Below are 23,293 nucleotides of genomic sequence, written 5' to 3'. Positions count from 1 at the left end.
CTGCTGGCACGGTGAAATAGGGGTGAGTTGCTGCCTTGATCATCCCCAAGTCTTGTTAAAACTAGAAATATATTCTTTTCTACTCTAAGCACAAGGCCTGAAATTTTTTGGGGGGGGTGGGGTGGGGGGTGGGGGGCAGTTGGTTAGATTGATCCCCAGTACGCAATTGGTACTTAATTTATTGACCCTGAAAGGATAAAAGGCAAAGTCAACCTCAGTGGAATTTGAACCGATTCTGTGTTCAGCAAAAGAGATGGATAGAATAAGTACTAGGCTTACAAAGAATAAGTCCTGGGGTCGATTAGTTCAACTAAACATGGTGCTCCAGCATGGCTGCAGTCAAATGACTGAAACAAGTAAAAGAATATATATATCAGACATGAAACTGATGATGATGATATATATATATACATGTACACACACACACACACACCTATCCACACATCCGGAATATGTATATATGTTGAAATATATTCATATAACTTATTCTTACCAGCTTCTCTTCCTCCTCCCTCTCTTAGTTTCTCTGTTCAACTGCTTCCTCTTAATGTATACACTCTCACTTGTCTTGTGTTCCCCATCATTTGCAGCCATTTGCTCAAACATAGAGCACAGATGACATAATCGAAAGGTTCATTGTGAAACGGAACCCACTTGATTACAGATATTATTGAAATTACAAAAATTAATGGGGGAAAGAGATTCTGATGTGACATTGTGAAAAACAGTGGTCACTGAAAAAAGAATCTATGTTATATTATGTGTGTTGTGATATTCTGAGATGCGCTACAGGTTTTATAGATAGGCAGTTATTTCCCTTGCTGGACATCGTTAACAGCACATGACAGGAACTAGGGGAGAATATAAACGGTTGTCTCCTGGAATGCATGGAGAGGGGTCTCTACCATGAAGTTCCCCATGGTACACTAGAACCTCAGACGTTGATATGCGATGTTCATTGTGGCATCCTTAGTGGGATGTGTGTGTGCATACCCCCCCCACCTACACACACATTTGATGTTCCTAAAGAATAGTCAGAAAATAGTTCTTGTATGCTAAAAGTCCCAAACTTCTTCAGATATGTGTTTTGCAGACGGCGATTTCTTTTCTTTTTTTTTAATCTTTAATCCACGCCGCTTATGTAATTTTTCAGTGTTATTTATTTATTTGTTTGTCATATGTTTTAAACATCTGAGATTAAAAAGTCAAATCTGTAAAATCACAGTAAAAAGATGCGTTACCCCAACTGGCCATTTTCTTTATTTTAAGGATTCATTACCTATGATGCTCAAAGGAAGTACATCCTATTTTTGGTGCTTCCTCTCCAATCCTCTGTATCACTTCTCTTATATTCTACTTTCCTTTAACTTGAGGTACGTTCTGATGCATCTTCCACCCCTATCTCCTCACTTTCTCAACTGGGGTTCCCTCCCTTTTAACCTTTAAACTGGCCATATCAGGCTCAAATGTTCTGCCTGTTCTTGTTTTTCATTCAAACTGGCCAGAGTCAGCTCCTCACAATATCATTCTATAAATAAACCTTACATTTGACGGAGTAATCTGAATGCCAAGCAGTCGTCACCTGCAATAAAGCCACCTCCCTCAATACCCCCCCCCCCGCTCCACCTCGGTTGAGTGGTCTTGTTTCTTTTCAGTTGGTGACCTCACTGGAGGGGCAGTGCCCAGTATATCTGTAAAATGGTTGGCATTAGGAAGGGCATCTAGCTGTGGAAACCACGTTAAAGCAGATATTGGATCTTGGCACAGTTCTCTGGCTCATCAGCTCCTGTCCAACCGTCCAACCCATGCCAGCATGGAACATGGGCGTTAAAAGAACGCCTTTGTGTATGCGCGTGTATACACACACACACACACGTACACCTATATACATAAGCGCCTACATATATGTATATATATATATATATATATATATATATATATTTCGATTTTGTATTCGCTTTGCAAGATTTGTCTGTTGAAGCGTATTTTATTGTGTCTGGAGAGAGTCATTCTCTTTTAGTACCTTATTACTTAACACACGCGCCGGTTCGATTTCCACTCATTTACTTATTTATTTTTTCTATAATTAAGTGGAAATCGAACCGGTGAGTGTGTTAAGTAATAAGACACTAAAGGAAAATGACTCTCTCCAGACAATAATATATATATATAGGCGCAGGCATGTGATCTCAGGTTCAACCCTACTGCGCGACACCGTTGCTAAGTGTTTTGAGAGTGAATTAATATGTATGTATGTATGTATGTAAATGCTCACACGTACATGTATCGTGTGTGCGTGCGTGCGTGTGTATCCCTTTGCCATGTGACAACCGAAGTACGTTTGTTTACGTATCTGTAACTTAGCAATTCGGCAAAACGATTGATTAATTAATTTAGTACTAGGTTCCTTGAAATAAATGATGGAGTTGATTATTTCAAGTCAACCCTTGAAATTGGTGCCTCAGCCTTGCCGCTGTCCGGTAACAACATGTGTGTGATATATTTTAGTCACCTACATGTACAGATACATAACGTGTAATAAATATGGTCCAGATGGACTATATGTATTCTGAACCTTCCCCCCCCCCTGTTTTATTTTCTTTTTTTACGGAATCCCACGTTTTAGGCTATTTCAAAATTTCGATTCCCCCCCTCCCGGGTTTTATATAGATCCACAGGATAAACCTAACCCTAACCCTGACCGTAACCCTAAACCTAAACCTAACCCTAACACTAGTTTTGTGAAATTTGGCTGTTATTTCTAGCATGTAAATAGCCTGTTTGGTGGTGGGGGGGGAATTGAAATTTTTCCAAAATTTTTTTTTCAGAATCGGAATCTCCATAGCCTAAAACGTGGGATTCCGTAAAAAAAAAAAAATTAATAAATAAGGTGGGGAATAGTCCATCTCCGTTTTCTCGTTGCACTTTTTCTTCACAATTATTTCCGATTTCATTGTACCACGAATGTAGGCTCTATTTCGGTCTGTGACCAAAACCCGAGGGTGGAAATAGCATTATTCACTTATGTCCGGGTATCTTGCCCCGATTTCTTCGGATTCCCGTGCTTTTATAATTTATCTCCCGCTATATCTTTTACTTTATTTCAGTCATACTGGGACACTGTCTCGTCGGGTTTAGGTGTAACAAATCGACCCCCGTACGTTTTCCTTTGTTCAAACTTGGTACTTATTTCACTGGTATCATTTGGCGAACCGTTAAGTTACGGCGACGTGAATAAATCAACGGTAGTTGATGGGTACAAATAGAAGCGCATACACTCATTATATACACACACTCGCATATGCATATACCTACACGACGAGTGTTTTTCAATTTCCCACTATCAGATTGGAGCCTGGTGTAGCCATCTGGTTCACCAGTCCTCAATCAAATTGCCCAACCCATGCTAGCATGGAAAGCGGACCTTAAACGATGATGATGATGAAATCCACTCGTAAGGTTTTGGTCGACCTGCTGCTATAGTAGAAGACACTTGCCCAAAACGATACGCAGTGGGACCGAACTCGGAGCCATGTGGTTTGGAAGCAAACTTCTTACCATAGAGCCACGTCTGCGCCTATTAAACCGCTCTATAATCACGATTGCGTGTAAAAAATAAAGTGTAAGGTAAAATAATGAGTGGCAATACTCTTGGCTAATGGAGATCCCGCTTCCCATATTTTTTTTTCATAAGTCTTTATCTATTCAAAAAGTTACTCGAAGAAAAGAAACGGGACAACAAATAGGCATCGCTTGACTTTTTAGGAAATAGTAGCGAAATGTCTCTCAAATCACTGCCTGTTATTTTGAAAACGAAAAGACACTGGAGCATGAAGTGTCAGGCATATACAACATACGGGATGGCCACGGCCGGAATACCTTTAATCATAGATCTGCTCGGACAGAGCTCGTCTGCAGATGAACAGCAGCTCCATGACACGGTGTGACAACGACAAAGTCCACATGTGGTCACTTAAACCTGTTAGAAATAGCAGCCAAATCTCCATATCACAGCATCCCCCCCGCCACTGTCTTTAGGGACACAATGGTTAGATATTAAAAACACTCCTAGATATTATTAAAAAAAAAACAGACGGGATGGTCACACTTGGAACAGCGCTTTGATCGTTAATACATTCGAAAGCTGACAGGTTTCTTGCATTCGCATGTGTGTGCATCATACACACGTATATCTGTGTATATATATATATATATATATATATATATATATATATATATATATATATATATATATATATATATATATATATATGTGTGTGTGTGTGTATGTATGTATATACTTATTCATCAGTATAATTTCGCGTTTCCGTTTTTCACAGCGACTCGCTTTGGAAAACGGAAACTAAACTCAGTTGCGACGGAAGAAAGCCTCAGCTTCGAATAAATGGATATAAAACTCTACATCATGTATTGAGTGCATCCCCCTTTCTCTCTCCCGTTGGTAAATTTAAACACCACATATTTATACACAGATACGAGATCCACCCTTTTCAAAACCCTCGCTTCTTCCGAACCAGGCGTACGATTTGGTAACCCCCGTTCATCGACGACAATCCACAACATTTACTTCTTCTTCCTTGTCTTCTCAAGTCAGGAAGATCTCGTTTAAACATTTTTCAGGAAATTAAAGTTGCTTGTGCTTTTTAAAAACGTCTAATGACTTATTTATCACACACACACACACCTACACTTTTGTCGCCTTCAAGCTGTCTCTCCCTCCTCTCTTTTTTTCTCACCGTGTATATATGTGGCTGTTTATTTCTTATCTCACTCACTCACACTTCCCCTTCGTCCCTCTCTCTCTCTCTCTTCCCCTTCTCTATTTCTCTCTGTCCGTTTCTCTCTCTATTTTTTTTTGTCTCTCTCCCTCCCATTCTCTTTCTGTTTCTTTCTTCCCTCTCTCCATTTCTCTGTCTCTTACTGACACAAAAACACTCTTTCTCTTTCCCCGTATCTCTCGCCTAATGTTGGCTTTTATGTTATATTGCTTTTATTGTAAGATAGGATTTCATTAGTGTGTGTGGCAAGGACTGTATACTGTCGGTCTATATGAGTGATTGTGAAGTCGGGGTTCTCCTCTGTGTTGTTTCGTACGTAATAAAGCTATAGCAACCAACGAATATTGTTGCCATATTGTGCCAAAAGGGGAAGACTTAATTAGCGAAGCATGCAATGTTGGTAGGTAATTTGTTCCTTCTTTTGATTGTCATTCATTTATTTCACATTTAATCTCAACTGATACACAACAGGCATTTGCTCCTTATATTTCTCTCCCCCACACCAATCGGTTTCACGAAACGGACAGGTCGCAATATTCATTCGAGGCCTGTTAACAAATCCGGGGTGTAATATATATATATATATATATATATCTTAAATATGAAATTTATTATATTCAAACCGAATCTAATCCCTTCAGCGACTTTTCGTACACACGTGTTTGAGAGACAGAGATAGAGCGACTTAAATTATTATTAAAAAAACCCACATTACCTCTATGTATGTATGTACGAGTGTATATAAATCGTAATTTTATTTCTTCATAAATCTATTGTTTTTTCAGCTGTCCGAACCCAGCTTTTTTTTTGTACTATTGTGTCGTTATTTGCGGTGCCATATTTCATAACTACTGACCTCTTCCTAGCTGTGACCCCTAAAAACATTTGATATATATTTCTTGGGAGATCGGGCAAATGACACGTGTGGTGGGGCGGCGGTAGTGATGATCGATAAAGTAACGTAGACGGGCGATGGTCTGTTGCTAGGGAGAAACGATACTTTAATATATAATACAAATATATATATATATATATAATAATAATCAAATATATATATATATGTATATATAATGTGTGTGTATATAATATGTATATATAGAAGTAGCCCAGTATTCTTTTAAGGCAGGTCGTTGTCGCTCTGTTTCTATCCAGTCACACATCAGAATTTCATTTCCCCGCACACTGTTGTGGTGGTTGTTGCTGTTAATTGCCGACAGCCTCTCGATTGCATTTTTACGACAGTCAGAACTTTTTTACTTCATTTTCGTGGATGATCTGGACGACTGTGTAAGCAGTGCTGTTCCAACTGGCTTGAAAAGCAGGATGTCGGGAGAGGTAGCTGTTTACCAAGTGAGCATTTTGAATATTAATTACTCGTTCTTGTTGGACGGCCTTTACTTCATATTCATCCAGTCTACCATTCAATCTAAATTGGATTTATTTAAAAAAGGGTAGTATCAAGAATCGCATATGTTTTACTCGTCTTCTCTCTAATGGTTGTTTTGTTTTGTTGTTTTTCTTTCTTCCTTATCTGTTACTTAAGCCACACACTTAAATTAGTGTTCAAGAGTTTAAGTTAGCTTTTCTTTATTGCGCTATCTAAACGAAAATGGCAGCCTTTCGTTGATATGTCATCATCATTCGTCATCGTTTTTGACCTTACGTGTTGTTCTTTCACCTCTTAACTCTTCATCCCAGTTTTCAAACACTCAAAATAGGTGATATTTGGGGTGTGTGTGTTTTTTTTCTCTGCAGCCATTGTTGTTTGTATGTATGTAGTCAGTTTCAATGTGTGGAGTCAGTCCTTCGCCGCCATTGACATATGGTGATCACACGGGCATCACGTTCACCGCCACCACTATTATTATTATTATTATTATTACAACTCATATTGCACTGGTTTGGGAACTTTATCTGATAGTTTTTGCTTTGTTATTTTTTTCCTTCTATATATTCCTACTTCAATGTCTCTTACAATTTCTCCCTCTCTTTCCCTTCCTCTTCCTGCAGTAGCAACACTGTTGCGTTTTTAAATCGATCCAATGCAAGAGGATACCCCTCTCTTTTCTTTTCATTTTCTCTTCTTACCCTCCTCCTATAATTACACCGAATTGTTGGGATTAGGGGTGCGTGATCATCGAAAGGTGTGTGTGTGAGAGAGAGTTTGGAGGGAAGAAGAAAGGCTGTTTGCTGTGTGGTATTTCGTTCGTTTGCAGCCTGCTGAGCTGTGATAATATATGAATTATTTGCAGTGAGATAGTGTGGTGAATTGTTGGTTGGAAAAGGTGGAAAGGAAGTTGTGAAGCGGCCATAACTAACGCCCGCCATAGCAGCACGGGACTTATCTATCAGAGATTTTTGTCGAACTAAACTAAACATTTTTCTGCTTTTTTCATTAATTTCATTTATTTATTTATTCCTCCAACACGTCACTCAATCTCTGGCGTTTTTTGGTTTTTTTCCCCCCACCTCTCTTCTTCGGTTGTCTCCTTTTTGTATTTGTAAAACTCCTCAAAAACTCATACGGAGCCAAACAGATCGAAATACAATACGCATCCGATTAAGAAAGACAAAAAAAAAAAGATCTTTATTTGAAATTAAAAGAATGTTGATGGTGAAAGTTAAACAAAAGATTAAAAGAAATAAATTTAAATTCGATGTGGTGGTTGTGGTGGTAGTGCCTCTGTAGAAGATGGACAACTGAAAGTGTTCTAGGGTAGACAAATAAATATCTCATGGATATTAACAAAATGCATTGAAAGGGGTTACAAATACTTTAAAATTTGTGTTGTCAGCTATAGAGATTTTGATATCTGCATGTTATAATCCCCGTTAACTTCAAGGATTGCAGAAAGAAAAGGCCTTTTCGTCTCAAAGCATGAAGCATTTGTTAATTATTAATTTATAATAATAAGCCTATAAGTTTATTTTCCCTCTCGGGGAGTTCGGTGGGTAATGTGTTGGGTGGCTGCATAAGATATTATTAAGTAGGAAGCCAACAAGTTGGTTATATATATGTGTATATATATATATATATATATATATATAGACACACACACACAGACATACATATATACATCCATCAATTTCAAGGCCTTTACACTGTGTGTGTATACGGCCTTCATTAATATTCATTTGTGTGTGTATATATATATATTATATATATAGTAAGGGGAAAAAATAAAAAGGACTTCTGTAATTATTGATGGCTTTTGTATGTGCGTATACGTGTGTGTGGTTATTTTATATATAAAATATCTCCTCTTTCTCTCCACGAAAATGTTGGCCATCGCTAATGACACCAGTAGCCACGCATACACGTTTTACTTTTAACTTTTTCCCTCTTCGTCTCGGTACTACAAATAAAAAAGTATTTCGAGTGACGAGGATCGTGAATTAGAAATATTTTTATATACGGTTGTATATCGAAGTATGTATTTTAGTAAAACTTTACATAGAAGATATGGACTTTTTTTTTCTTCCTTTTACTTATCGGCGGCTACTAATAGTTTGCTTAGTTGGATTGGCTTCGTTACCCATTACTTACTTTCTGAAAATGATACAACAGTGTGAATGTCGTTGGAAATTAATGCGTGCTTGTTTGTATGTGTGTGTGTATAATGAAGTTATAAGTTGTGTTGTGATAAATGGTGTCATCGATATAGGTTGGTTGGTTGTGTAAACCACCACCAACTAACCATGGTGTTAGTAGCGTCGAGTGACGACCACCAAGCACATCACCTCTATTACTACTGCTACCAACTCTTGTTTTATCAACCACTGACACCCACTCGTTTATTAGGTTATCGTATCGGAAGAAGAAAAAGATAACAATGATATTTCTCATTTCTTACATAAGCGATAAATACTCGGAATATTTCAGTGCAGACTAAGAGGGCGATGTGACGACGTTCATGCTTTTCATTTCTTTAATTTTATCTCTTAGACTTTGGCAACCAGTCGGAAGCGGTTTCGACTGGAAATAGGAAGAAACCTCATTGCGTTCTTGGTTCCTTGAGATCTTAACGTTGCACAAAGCTCTCTCGTTATTGTCATCATCATCATAATGATTATGATAACTGTTCTACTTTTACTTTTTTTTTTAAGACTAAACAAAGGTGTGGAGTTTTGATTTCAGTACTGGGCAGAATTTAAAAGGGTTTAGTTTGAATATTTTTTTTTTAAAGTAGGGGCGCTGAAATACTAAAAGTCATTTATTTGGAGTTCCATTGCTTCTCCTATCTCGCCTTGTAGGCTTAGAATTTGGTTGTTTCGCCCCAGGTCAACATTGATCGAACAAACCTGATCATATATATATATCCAACTGCAGTCTTTTTGTTTTTCTTATGTGCTTGAGATGTTCGGACCACTTTTTCCAACATGTCCTCTTCTAAGACGATAGGATGTGATTTGAGCGGTCTGGCTGTTATTTCAAGCAGAACGACCACGTATAGGCTTTCGATGGCTCAAAGGAAACTGTTTTTTCGCTTTTCTGTTATGTGGAGAGAAATACAAGATGATAAGATGATTGCAATGTCTGTGTCTCGCCGAAAGTTAGTATTATCCCAAAATGAAGCCAGTTCTCTATGGAAAATTGCTTTTACAATTATTTTCTCTTTGCAAAAATGGGACCTGTGTGGTGACGACCGTAGTTCTACATTCCCTTTGTCAAATTCATCAAAGCCAAAGCAGCTACCTTCTATCGAGGATCGAACCCAGAAATATTGCTTTAACGTGTTTTTTGTTTGCTTTTTATTTTTTGTCTATCCCATAGACCAGTCTAACGGTCATGTCATCGACACGAAAACCTCATAAGAGCAGAGAGCATGTTGTGATCTTCCTGCATTTCCTTAATCTGCTTTCGTAAGCGAACTGACATTGTTTTGGGCAGATTAACTCTATCTCCACCAGCGCTCAATGATACAAGGCTCCACATTTAAGAAGACATTTTAGTTGTTTGAATTTAACCACATTATTTGCATCATAAAAAATTTCTATTATTGTAAATGGCGAGAGATACAATCGATTATATGGGCTGGTACTTATTTTAGGTATCCCGGAAGTAGAAAATCTGGGATTCGAGCTCTGAACGTAGACCTTACTATCTCAAGGCGTTTTTTTTTTGTCAACCGCTTTTCTGTGACATCGCAAACTTTTTGACTTAATGGCTGAGGAAAAGTCTAGTTTTGATACTTCAGTAGTTCTTTTTAAATCTGTCTTTGATCTTCTTTGTTTATTTTGGTTTCCGACAATTCTGCAAAAGTTTTTACATCTTTTCATCATCCTCAATACTAAAGTCAGATTGAACTGTGCTTAGTTTATTTTATTTATATGAAGGGTTAACATATGCTTTGCTGCATGTGTCCTATATATATATATATATATATATATATGTGTGTGTGTACAGCGTACGTGCATAAAAGAAGCAGCGGATAGAGTTTCGTCCGTGCCTTCCCAAGTTTATAATGCGATTGAAGGCCCAATGTCCTCTTCTCCTTTCACATTTCCCCCGCTATTTCCTATTTTCTCAAGCATATATCGCATGAGTCCGTTTCATTCATTATTTTTACTTTATAGGGGAGTGGAGAGTTTCGCCTTGTCTTTTATGCTTTTTTCGTTCTCTTTGTATGTCAGCTCCTTTTTCGTCTCATTTACTCGTTTGTGGATAATCTTAGTTTTGATCCTCTGAGTCATTAATTCAGCCTTAATGTAATCTTACTTCCTCTTTCACTGGTTTTCAAACTAAACATTTATTTAAAATATATATATATATATTGAATGTGTAAGGCAATACAGAAGTTAGTCGATGTAAACAGGTGCTCTTTTTGTGAGGGACGGGTCAGGAAAGATTCCTTTAGTTTTACGTATTTTAATTATTTCTACATATCGGATGTGGGTGGACAGTCATCGGTTATCTAGGGTTAAAATAAAAACAATGTCCTGGTTCATTTTCTACAGACACCCAGTGCTTATCGCACTCATACACATGTTCTGTGTCTCACACACATCTTCAAAATAACTGTTAGATAGTTAAATTTGATCCACGAGTTAGAGACATTGAAAGCAGCGGTAAATGATGAGTAGATTCGGCTATCTTTTAAGTCATGATGCTACACAGTTTTAGGTGTTGTAATTACTAACTGCTGATAATGAATTCAAACTTTATTAGATACGGAGAGGAAGTCACTTGAATTTTGTCTCAATTTCGTTTGGCTAAAAATAGATGCTACTCTTTTATTGTTGATTGTAGTAAAGAGATCCAGTTGTGCAAACAATACTATGTCCATGTACAAATTAGCTCTTTAAAAAAATCATCCAGTTATATTTGCGTAATAAATTGAATATTGTGTGTGTGTAGACGAGCACATCTGTCCTCTTTACTGTATTGATATGATGACAAGCTTAAACTTACATTTGTTGTGAATCTTAGAAACGAACTACTTTGAGAATTATATATTCATATTTCTTCAGACATTGTCTTCGTCTTCTATGTTTTTAATTTTCATCATTTAGTTCAGATTTTATTTTCTCCGTGCATATTGGACGGGTTTTATTTAACATAGCATCTGGATTTCTTATTTGATTGATTTCATTGATTTTTAACCTCTGTGTCACAATCTCGTAGTAAGTGTGAAGAATATGTACATATGTATGAAAAAAAAGAAATTATTCCAGGAATTAGCGGAATTATTCTCTGCATAGGCTCAATCGATAGAAATGTATCGTTGATAGACAAATAGAAAATGTGGTTCATAAATGTTGACAGCTGCTGCAGTTAATTAATTGGAGGGTGGGGACAACTAATGATGATTTGTTTATGTCCCCTGTAAATTAGCAGTTTGGCAAAAGATACTGATAGAATAAGTACCAGACTTAAAATGAGTGTTGATCTGTTTGACTAAAACCTTTCAGGCAGTGCCCCAGCATGGCCACAGTTCAATATCTGACACAAGTAAAAGAAAAGAAAAAACAAAAGATGTTTTCGTTTTGCTTTAGATGGAAATACTTATCCTTCTCTCTGCACTTTCTGTTTGTTTATTAAGTTGATTTTTCCCTGCTAGCATGGGTTAGACAAATAGTGTTTAGGTATAACTGTTAACTTTTTCCAATAAGGAATCTCTTATGCTACATGCTTTTGAAGTTGCAAAGATCAACAGTTTATTTCTTGGCTGGGAAAATGATAGCCACATAACTGCTTGCTGCTCATTGATTTTTGGAGAAGCACAAATGTAAACATGGTTAAAAAGCTTGCTTCCTCACCACATGGTTAAAAAGCTTGCTTCCTCACCACATGGTTTTGACTTCAGTTCTACTGTGTGACATCTTTGACAACTGTCGTCTACTATACCCCCTGGCTCACCAAAGCCTTGAAGGTGGATTGTGTAGATGGAAATTGAAAAAAGCGCATTGAGTATTTATATTTATGTGGGTGTCCTTGTCTTGGCATTGAGTGATAGTTGCAGACGAATGTCATTGTTATGCAGGCAGTGTCATTCATTTCCAATATTCTGGCCATAGGGAATTATTACCTTGCTTGGAAACAGGTGAGAGTTAGCAGCAGGGAGGGCATCCGGTCATACAAAGTCAAACTCAGTAAACTTCAGCTGACCAATGCAAGCATGGAAAAGTAGGTGTTAAAAATGCTAGTAGTGATGATATATGATAGGGTCCTTTTGGGTTCCATCGATCAAATTCTCTCACAGGTTTTGTTTGGCTTGGAGCTATGGTAGAAGCTGCCCAAAGTGCTGTGCAGTGGGACTGAACCTAAAACCGCATGGTTGGGAAGTGAAATGCTTTATCACACTGCCATGTTTATGTTGATTCTTTTAGCTTCTTATTTGCTGAACCGTTTATACATTGGTGGCAACAGTTTGATATGATATTGGTGATTTAGTAGGTCACTTGTCAGAGTGGAAGCTATTATGTCCAGTAGTAATTTATTGAACACTAAAAAGACAAGTGTCATTTAAAAAAAAGAAACTCTTGTTATTTTCTAAGATAACTGTTAAATGTATATTAGTTGGAGACCATTTTCCTCTGACTAGAAACTATAACAACTAATATGTTCTCATATTTTGTTGTGATACTTGGTGGGGGTTTGATATGAAATTCTTTGATTGTTAGTTTTTTTTCTTTTTTAAATCAATCTCATTTCAGTACAGTAATCCAAAGCATAAATTCACATCTACTGTCATTAGTTATTTAAAACAAAACAAAACAAACACCTGACAGGTGTGGCAAGAATGATTTTATAGACATGTTTATGGCAGTCTGCTTCTGCTGTGTCATGTAATTAGAGCTTGTTAATTGCCTCTCCTCAACCCTTCTCTCTTTATCAGTTCGTTTAGTCTTCCCCCTCATATTTTCTCAGATCAATTAAAGAACCTGTGTTCTTATGAATATAAAATTTGTTCCAGTTCCCATATTTTCAAATGACATCAATGAAGAAAATAAGGCATGTGAGAGGGAGGGGGCGGGGCGGGGGGGGGGGTACTGGGAAGCATAGTAGAGAAAAGAGAAATCAGTACCATGGTTGGCTGAGATTGTACTTCATGGGATAATATCTGCTACTACTGGTGAGCTTGGTCTCAATCAAGGCTGCTAATTCCAGAAAGCAGCAAATTAATTAATAAAACGAGTGCTCAGAGAGCGCAAACTTCCGCCAAGGCAACACCAGCGTCCTCTCAACGATTAGCCAGAGATGATTTTTAAAATGAGAATATCTGAAATAAACTCAACCAATCTCACAGATGAGAATACTAAAAATTAACCTGACCACTCTCAAAAATTAAGTTATAAAAAAAAAAAAAACAGGGAAAATAATCTAGAATCCTTGTCAGGTACCATATCTTTATGGGGTTGATGTCATTGACTCAGCCTCTCCCTCAAAATTTCAGCCCTTGTGCCTATAGTAGAAAGAATTATTATTTACTTATCAGGTGTCATCATCATAGTTTTAACTTCACTTTTCCAAGCTTGCATGAGTTGGATGGATTTTCATGAGCCAGATTTTCCACAACCAGATGTCTGTCTTGTTTCCAGGTAAGGTAATAATTCCCCACGACCTGATGTGTCTTGGCAGGCTGGAAACAAAGGACACCGCTTGCATGAGAGTGACACTTGCTTACGGCTATCCCATGATATCAGATACACACACACACTAATATATGACGGGCTTCTTTCAGTTTCCATCTACCAGATTGACTCACAGAGCTATGGTGGAAGACGCTTCCCCAAGGTGCTATGCAAAGGAACTGAACCCAAAACTATGACCGTGGGAAACAAACTTCTTACTACACGGTTATGCCTGCACCTAAGTGGGAATTAAAACTGGGTTGTAATATTTAAGCTTGCTATTTCTTTATTCTAAGATTAATAACATGATAATGGAGAAAATGGATCTCCATTAGGTTTGTGATGAGGATTCAGTTGTTTGAGCATTTGAATTATCTGCTCATAGAATAAGTGTTCTACACACACACACACACACACACACACACACACGTGTGTGTATATTGTTTGCTTTTATATTTTTCCATACTAGTATGGATTAGACAAATTTATTATTGATTTCAAATTTTAGCAATTTCGGGGTGGGGTAAATCAATCACATTGACCCCCAGTACTCAATCAGCACTTATTTTATCAACCCTGAAAGGATGAAAGACAGTTGACCTCGGCAGCATTTGAACTCAGAACATAAATATGAACAAAATGCTGCAAGACATTTTGTCCGACATGCTAACAATTCTGCTGGCTTGCTGCCTTAGACAAATATATCATTGAGGCCTTGTTTTACAGCTAAATTCTCTTCCTTTTGCTAACCCTTCCAAGTGAACTCTTATTCTACACATCTTTGAAAGCACAAAGCCAGTGCTTGAATTGTTGAGAGTAGAAATAGCAAAAAGGGTCACTGCTTTTAGTGAAGCGAATTTTTCTCTCTCCAAGAAGCACAGATGTGAACATACATGTACACACATGATAGATTTCCATACAAATTCTATCACTTCTGCTCAGAAGACATTGGTTGCTCTGAGGCCATTCAGGTACTAAAGTCTGAAACCATATAGTTATGAAGTGAACTCTATATCGACACAGCTGTCCCATCGATATTTCATTTTACTTAGTTGTGATAATTTGAAAAGATCCTTTTTTTTTACAACAGCTCAGTAACCAGTTTTATGATTTTGTTGAAACCCTTACACAGGTTGTAAGGTCGTCTTAGGAAATAGTGAATGTGAGAAAATACTGTTGCAGATATTAAACAAGCTCTTCAGCTGTTAAGGTATTGAAATTATGCATGGTTGGCTAAATTCTTCTCTGGTCACTGTTTTCACATGCTCGTAATCAAGCTTTAAGTTATTAATCAATGGTATTAGTAATATCTATTATTTACCTAGTTTCAGAAACACTAATCTATCTCTTATCAGTCTGCCTTTGTATGTATCTGTCTATCTGTCTGGCTTTGTATGTACCTGTCTGTTTATCTCTCTATATATACGTATGTACACCAAGTTTTAAGCTTCTAATGTGAAATTCTGAAATATCAACTTAATGCATTGTTGTACATGAAGACCCTTCTTATAGGTTTTTGTTTTCATTGTTTCACAAGTATGGAATAGAAAACCTTATAACCATTTTGTGGTCTCACCAGCATTTTATTTAGATAAAGGTGTCTTTGTTTGATATGCAGGTAGATATTAAATATGTCACTAATTGAACAATTATATTGATAGCATTTGGGCTAATAAAATAAATAGAAAAGGAGGCATTTTTTTAACTGCGTTCTCTATTAATATTAAAAAGATAATTAGAAACTGGTCACTGAAAGATAAATGTCGAACAAAATGCCATAGAGCTTATCCTTTTGTGCAGTAATTAGTTTTGTTATGGCATGTGTTTAGTCTGATTACCCTTCTTTTATAAGGAATTTGAATAATGATCTTGGTGTTGGGGGTTAGAGATCTGGATTAGATTGTTTATTTACTTGATAATATTTGCACCTTGGAAGGTTGTGAGCTGGCAGAAACGTTAGTAATGGTGGGCGAAATTCTTAGCGGTATTTCGTCTGTCTTTACGTTCTGAGTTCAAATTGCCTTTCATACTTTTGGCGGGTTGGTAAATTAAGTACCAGTTGCGTACTGGGGTCAATCTAGTTGACTAGCCCCTCCCCCAAAATTTCGGGCCTGGTGACTAGAGTAGAAAAGGATATTTGCAACTTGGGTGAGTGTCTTCCACTACAGTTCCAGGCCAAACAAAGCATTGTGAGTAGATTTGGTAGATGGAAACTGAAAGAAGCCTATCGTATATGTAAATGAGTGTCACTGTCATACAAACAATGTTGTTTATTTCCAATGTCCTGCGAAAACATTACCTTGTTTCGATGTAGGCAAAGGTTGAGACCGGAAGGGCATCTGGTTGTAAATTATCTACTTCAATAAACTCTGACCCATACAAGCAGGCAAAAGGGGACATTAAAGTGATGATTTGCATGTTGAGAGCAGTGCCTGCAACAACATTGATGTTAAACTGTATCTGCCCAAATTGGTGGCATTTCCTTTGGATAGACATCCGGTGAATTTCATGAATGGGCAGCTGCTAATCTTCTTTGAAAGAATTTTGGCCAGTCCTGCACATACATTTGCATAGCTGCATGGTTCCCCTTCACTGAGAGAATCCCTGTTCAGTGTCGGTGGTATTTCAGCTTAGCACTGTTGGCTAATAAAGCAGTCTTCAGGTTACATTACAAGTAAACTAACTCCATATTGTCTCAGACATTTGTAAAGCTCATGGTGCTTTTGCTCTAACTTTTGGACTAAATCTGAACACGACAACAAAGTATGAAACCATGTTTACAATCTATTTAGGTGCAGGCGTGGCAGTGTGGTAAGAAGTTTGATTCCCAACCACATGGTTCCAGGTTCAGTCCCACTGCACAACACCTTGAGCAAATGTCTTCCACTGTAGCCAGAGGTTGACTAAAGCCTTGTAAATTAATTTGTTAATTTGGTAGAAACTGAAAGAAGCCTGTTGTACATATGTGTGTGTATGTATGTTTGTCCCTCCACCACTGCTTGACAACCGGTGTTGGTGTGTTTACATCTTCATCGCTTGCAGTTCAGCAAAAGAGACCGATAAAATAAATACCAGGCTTAAAAAATTAAGTATGGGGTTGATTCATTGGCTAAAATTCTTCAAAGCAGTGCCCCAGCATGGCCTTTGTCTAATGACTGAAGCGAGCGAAAGATAAAAGATTCATTTATTTAGATGATGCTATCTTTTCATTTTGTTATAGTTTGGATTGAACCTTTATTCTGTTACATGTATATTAATACACATAATACTGAATTTTTTTCAACTAAATAAACAAGAGGAAATTTTGTTCCATTCTAATTATTATTCATTTTTAATGTGCACCAAAATTTGTTACAATATGTTAGGATTCCATTCACAATTTTGCAGTTATGCTCAATACTCACATACATAGAATTTTGTTACGTTCTTAGTCCCACCATCACCACCACAACCTACATTTCCTAAGAATATTGTTATGCGATCCTACTTACTGTACTTCATAATGTTAAGTGCACCAGACAAGTAGAGTTGGATAGTTTAGAGCATGTGAGCACTTTTAGTTATTTTTTTCTTTACAGATGTCCATTGAATCCAATGATGACCACCTATTCCTTCATAGTAGATCCTTTGGCTCCACCTTTAAATCTACAATGCTTTTTGAATTTGGTATGCAGAAACTTTACCAAGTCTGCTGTGTGTGTGTGTACACATATATCTGCAAAGTCCTGCCTACTCACTTTCCTAGTTTGTCCGTCCCAACTCACTTCTCACCTTATTTACCTTGAGATACCACCTGGACACCTCATCACCACTATTTACTTCTTTGGAGATACTGTTGATTCGTTTAGGAAATATCAACAACCAGTGTTTGGAGGTTTTGTTGTTTCATTTGAGGACCCTCATCAAGCTATCCAATCTTTCTTTCTTTCTCTCTTTTGTAATTAAGGTATAGTGTACTCTGAATTAGATCTGATGTCCCTGGATTGAGGTTTGAGGGGAATTTGTTGCTGCTTTTACAGGCTGAATGTCCTGCAAAGCTTCTCTTGTTGGCTTGTTTGCATTTTTAAAAATAAATTCCATTGCTTTAGAACTTTTCTATGTACTCCTCTTGTGGTTCCCTCGGACTAGACAATAGAGGTTAATTATGTGTAAATTAATGTGGTTAATATTTAATTTAAATTGTTGCAGGACAGTTGTTATAAAGGAAAACTAAGGTGGATGCTCTGGTTTCCAGAAATTATTCATACAACTTAATTTGAATTCATTAACGATTTGTTCATCAACTGTTCTATGATACTACTGTAAATTGCAATTCATGGCTGATTTGGTATCGGTTTTATTAATTATAAAATTGCTTAAAATTTCTTCCTCTTTCATAATTGTGGGTGTTTGCTGACTTTAATAGATCTTATATTTAAATGCAGTTGAAAAATTCAGTGTTGTGCATTTATAATTCTATGGAGAGGTAATTTTTTTTTATTTTTGGATACATGCCTGTATTATTAAACGCAGCAAAACTGACTGTTTGTGTTAATTGGTTGTTTAACAAGATAAGATATTAACCATTTTCGTGGCCGTTTTCGTGCGGGTGACACGTAAAAGCACCCACTACACTCTCTGAGTGGTTGGCGTTAGGAAGGGCATCCAGCTGTAGAAACTCTGCCAAATCAGACTGGAGCCTGGTGTTGCCATCCGGTTTCACCAGTCCTCAGTCAAATCGTCCAACCCATGCTAGCATGGAAAGCGGACGTTAAACGATGATGATGATGCCAACCCGTCTGATTCTATGAAACGCATTCCCTGTTTTAAAGTGATCCTGATTGAAACCTTCCATCAAATGTTCCTGCTAATTTATATTCCAAACATCAGCTTAATAAATGAGTTATTTTAATAACTTCTTCATATTTTAAAAATTTATTGAACCGTGTTTTTTTAACAAATATTGTTACAAAACAATTAAAAAGTAATAAAGAAAAAATTCCTCTTTGTTTAGACATAGAGCTGTGGAGGCGCGTGGCTTAGTGGTTAGGGTGTCAGCATCATGATCGTAAAATTGTGGTTTTGATTCCTGAACCGGGCGACGTGTTGTGTTCTTGAGCAAAACACTTCATTTCACGTTTCTCCAGTCCACTCAGCTGGCAAAAATGAGTAACGCTGCGATGGACTGGCGTCCCGTCCAGCTGGGGAGCACATATGCCATTGAAACAGGGAGACCGGGCCCATGAGCCTGGCTAGGCTTTAAAAGGGCGCATTTATTTTTATTATTTTAGACATAAAGCTACATGATTGCAGTCCCTTTTTAAAACTTAAAATTACATTTTATATTCTGGAGTATAATAGCGTATAACCTGCCCAGTAGATGAAATAAACATTGGAGATTACTAGGAGGTATTATTGCAAGTTCTTCCTCTGAATCCATCACAAAGTTGCAATCCCTTCTGTATCATCAGCAAATATATTAGGGTCACAAATGTTTTGCTCCTTAGCTTGTAAATTTTCTCTCAGTGGGGCACAAGGGCTGGATTAGTCTTTACCTGTCAATATATTATTCTCTTTTTAAATGTTATTGTTTTGTTGCATCAGCTTCTTTTATATAATGGATTATATTGGTAATGTAGCTTTTGGAGTCACATCTAGTGCTGCTGCTCATTTGAACACTGATTTATATATATATATAGTTCATTGTGCTTTTCCTTCTCCACGAGGTAGTGATAGCTATCCTGAAAGTCTACTGATCAACTATTACATGTCTCATGAGTGTAATAGTTTATTTATTTATCCTACAGTAAATAGTTGGCTGCCGATAAAAGGAAAGCACCATTATCTATATGTGTGTCAGCCTCATTGTCTGGAATAGATGCTAGATCAGCTGGAAATATCCTCTCTGACATAGTGACATCTTTTTCAAGTGGAAAGAGATGAAATCCTTGTTTAATACAATTAAATGAAGCACCAGCCCCATGGATCCTCATGTGGCAATGGAAAACATTTACATGATGGGAAATGTTTATTTTTGAAACATATCGCTTCTAGATCTATATAAAAGAATTGATTTGACCAATTTTGAATTCAAGACCTTGTTACACTTATCTATGACAAACATTTTCTCATTTTGGCGTTGTGCACTTGAGTTACTTGTCCTTTTTAAAATCTATATAATACTTATTTCCTCTCTCTTTCTCCCCCCCATTCCTCTCTGTCTCCCCCTCTCTCTTTCACACACGCACACACCCCCTCAGGAATGTAGGCATGAAATTTTTTGCACATTCCATTCTGTAAATCATTCCAGAAATAGTTGTTATCCAATGTATATTTACCACTCATATTTTTTTAATATAATTTGGACAGAAGTTAAAAAGGTTGCATGTATAAAATCTCTTTCAGTTAAAGTAACCTCATTACCATTGGTTTCTTTTGCTTGTGTGTGTGTGTTTATTTTTTGTAGTATATATTACCTTAAGTTTTCCATAGTGTACCTCTAACACTTAAATTGGTGCCGTTCATTTAGAACTTTACATTTATCTGTTCATATCACATGTCTGCTATTACAACCAGTATGTTTCTCTCTCTCGAATATATCAAATGATATGACCAGTTTCTTAATAATGTGCTTTTCTATAATTACAACTGGCATCATTATGTGGGCCTTGTATACAATGCATCAAATAAAAGTTGTGAGAACCAGCCGTAAAATCCCTGCCAAAACAAACACACAAGTCTGGTGAAGGCTCCTGCCTGGCCAGCTCCTGTGAAACCGTCCAACCCATGCCAGCATGGAAGGAGGACGTAAAACGATGTCCAAGGCACATGTGCATGCATGTGCAAACATACACACACATGAATTTGTAACCTTTTGTTGTTGTTTTTTTACTTGTTTCAGTCATTAGATTGTGGCTATGCTGGGACACCACCTGGAAGGGTTTTAGTTGAACGAATTGACCCCAGGACTTTTCTTTTATTAAAGCCTAGCACTTATTCTATCGGTGTCTTTTGCCAAATTGTTAAGTTACAAGAATTTAAACACACCGACACCAGTTGTCAAGCTATAGTGGTGATGGGGGTGCAGGTACAGGCACAAAGACACACACACGCACACACAGGTGTTTGCATGAATATATATATATATATGTAACAGCCTTCTTTCAGTTTCCATCTACCATATCCACTCACAGGGCTTTGGTCAACCTGAGCTATATTAAGACACTTGCCCGAAGTGCCATACAGTGGGACTGAACCTGGAGCCATGTGGTTGGAAAGCAGGCTTCTTACTACACAGCCATGCCTGTAAACTTTTTGAATGCCAGTTTATATACATTAAAAATATGGCATCAACTTGTATATATTCTTATTCCCAAATTAAATATAACTCTTGAATATTTAGTTCCATCTTGTAAAATTGTTGTTGGTGAAACATTTTCTTATTTTTTTATTGCCCACAAGGGGCTAAACATAGAGGGGACAAACAAGGACAGACAAAGGGATTAAGTCGATTACATCTACCCCAGTGCGTAACTGGTACTTAATTTATCGACCCCGAAAGGATGGAAGGCGTAGTCGACCTCAGCAGAATTTGAACTCAGAACGTAGCGGCAGACGGAATACCACTAAGCATTTCGCCCGGCAGGGTAACATTTCTGCCAGCTCACCACCTTGAAACATTTTCCACTTATTTATTGCTTTTAATACTGTTAATGGTGCTTCAGTAAGCTGGTAAGAAGAATGATACATTGGATCTTAACAAAAAGATTGTCTATATCGAATATTTCTTATTATTTATCATCTCTTTCGGAATAGAAAAATAAAATATTGGTTTAGGGGATTACATGCTCACACACACACCTACACAAACACACCTTTCATATGTCTGTAGTAGCGGAACTGTGTCCTGTCAACAATAGAACACACACACACATACACATTGCTTAGTTGTTTAAAAACCAAACAGTCAACTTAACCCCCTTTTGTTGCCATATTTCAATTGAAATACACTGTCTTTGGTTCAGTTATTTTGAAACTATTGAATAATTTAGCAAAATAATCTGTTTTATACTGGTTCCTGGAACATGAATTAACTTGAAGTTTTGAAGGCAGGTTTTAATTTAGATCACTTTAAAACAACCAGCTCTGGTTTCAGGTAGGTTGGTATCAAAAGGGTTTATAAAAAAAGAAAATCTTTTGTCCAAACAAGCAGAAGTAATATATCTGAAACGCAACTATGTATATATTTTTTATTTGAAAAGATCTGAATAGTTTGCATCTTCTGTTGGTTCTTGTATGACACAAAGTGGTTCCTTTAAATCATGATGCATTATGCTTAATGACTAAATGTTATGTTAATCTCTTGTCCTTTCATTTTCTAATAAATATCTTTCATTTTTTTTCTCCAACATTGTCCATGAAACACCAGAGAGCAAAAGGTCAAGCAAATCAAGGTATTTAATTTCTTTTCTTTTTCTTCTCTCTCTCTCTCTCTCTCTCTTTCTCTCTCTCTCTCTCTCTCTCTCTCTCTCTCTCTCCTTTTCAAGCATCAGTGTTTTCTTTATGTTATTATTATTTTGAGTATTGAAATATTGTTTCGTTTGATTTGACACAAGGCCTTTTGGGTTCTGTTTTTCTTTATGAGAAATGAAGCATTGTTTTCCTCAAAAGATGTTAATTAGTAGCTTAAATGAAGTGGAAATTACTTTACCATCTGAAATTGTGTCAAGATCTTTGGTCTTGGCTCACTGGGAGCTTGCTTCTATTAATATTTCCCCACCCCCATACAAAAAGAATGAACCCTGGAGTCCTGTGCCTGTGATAGAAATTATTTTTGTTCTAACATTGTAGCCATTGGGAATAATAGAAGGGATTAATTAATTGAATAAGCTGAGAGTGTATTAAATCTATCTTTCTACAGGTTGGTAACCTTATATTGGTGTAGGAGATTAGTATTATTATTATTATTACTATGGTGAGCTGGCAGAATCATTAGAGTGCCAGTCTTCCGTTTGCAAGCATGGAAAAGTGGGCATTAAATAATGTGAATGATTTCAGTCATGAAGTTTTGAACTTGAAGCCGATGTGGTCAGAAATCCATTACTTTAACCCTTTAGCATTCAGATTACTCTGTCAAATGTAATGCATATTTATTCACGTTGTTTTGAATTACTCATGCGTTATCCTGTAGCTTTCAGTGTTGTGATTGTTTATTTTTAGAATGATATTGTAGGGTAGGTGTCAGAGGTTTGATCTGGCAAATTTGAACATAAAACAGAATCTTTGGTGGGCCTGATGTGGTCAGTCAAACTTACAATGTTTGTTCCTCGAATTTACTCCGAATTTTGGAAATCCATCCGAGAAATTCTAATGGATTGCATGAGATGTAAATGTGAGATTGACTGGTTGACTGGACAATTTGTCATTGAATATAAATACAC

At 37.0% G+C, this 23,293-nt stretch overlaps 1 protein-coding gene across 6 annotated transcripts in view; it reads left to right on the top strand.

Annotated features, from left to right (window-relative positions):
• LOC106881375 (YTH domain-containing family protein 2) overlaps nt 1-23,293 on the top strand; it is an 80,162-nt gene that overhangs the window by 11,349 nt on the left and 45,520 nt on the right. For 2 of the 6 annotated variants that reach the window (XM_089351585.1, XM_052967531.2), the window contains exons 1-2: nt 5,014-5,199; nt 22,282-22,306. In XM_089351585.1, coding sequence (XP_089207711.1) covers nt 5,194-5,199; nt 22,282-22,306 — 31 coding nt within the window. In that variant the 5' untranslated portion in view covers nt 5,014-5,193. Of the gene's footprint in view, nt 1-5,013; nt 5,200-6,054; nt 6,150-22,281; nt 22,307-23,293 lie in introns of those variants that run through there. The other 4 variants (XM_014931739.3, XM_052967529.2, XM_089351584.1 and 1 more) reach the window with 2 other exon arrangements.

This window comes from Octopus bimaculoides, chromosome 4 (assembly GCF_046866305.1).
Source record: "Octopus bimaculoides isolate indiv1 chromosome 4, ASM4686630v1, whole genome shotgun sequence".
NCBI lineage: Eukaryota > Metazoa > Mollusca > Cephalopoda > Octopoda > Octopodidae > Octopus > Octopus bimaculoides.
The sequence above is the reverse complement of the archived record's forward strand: the minus strand, read 5'-3'. Positions and strand labels throughout refer to the sequence as shown.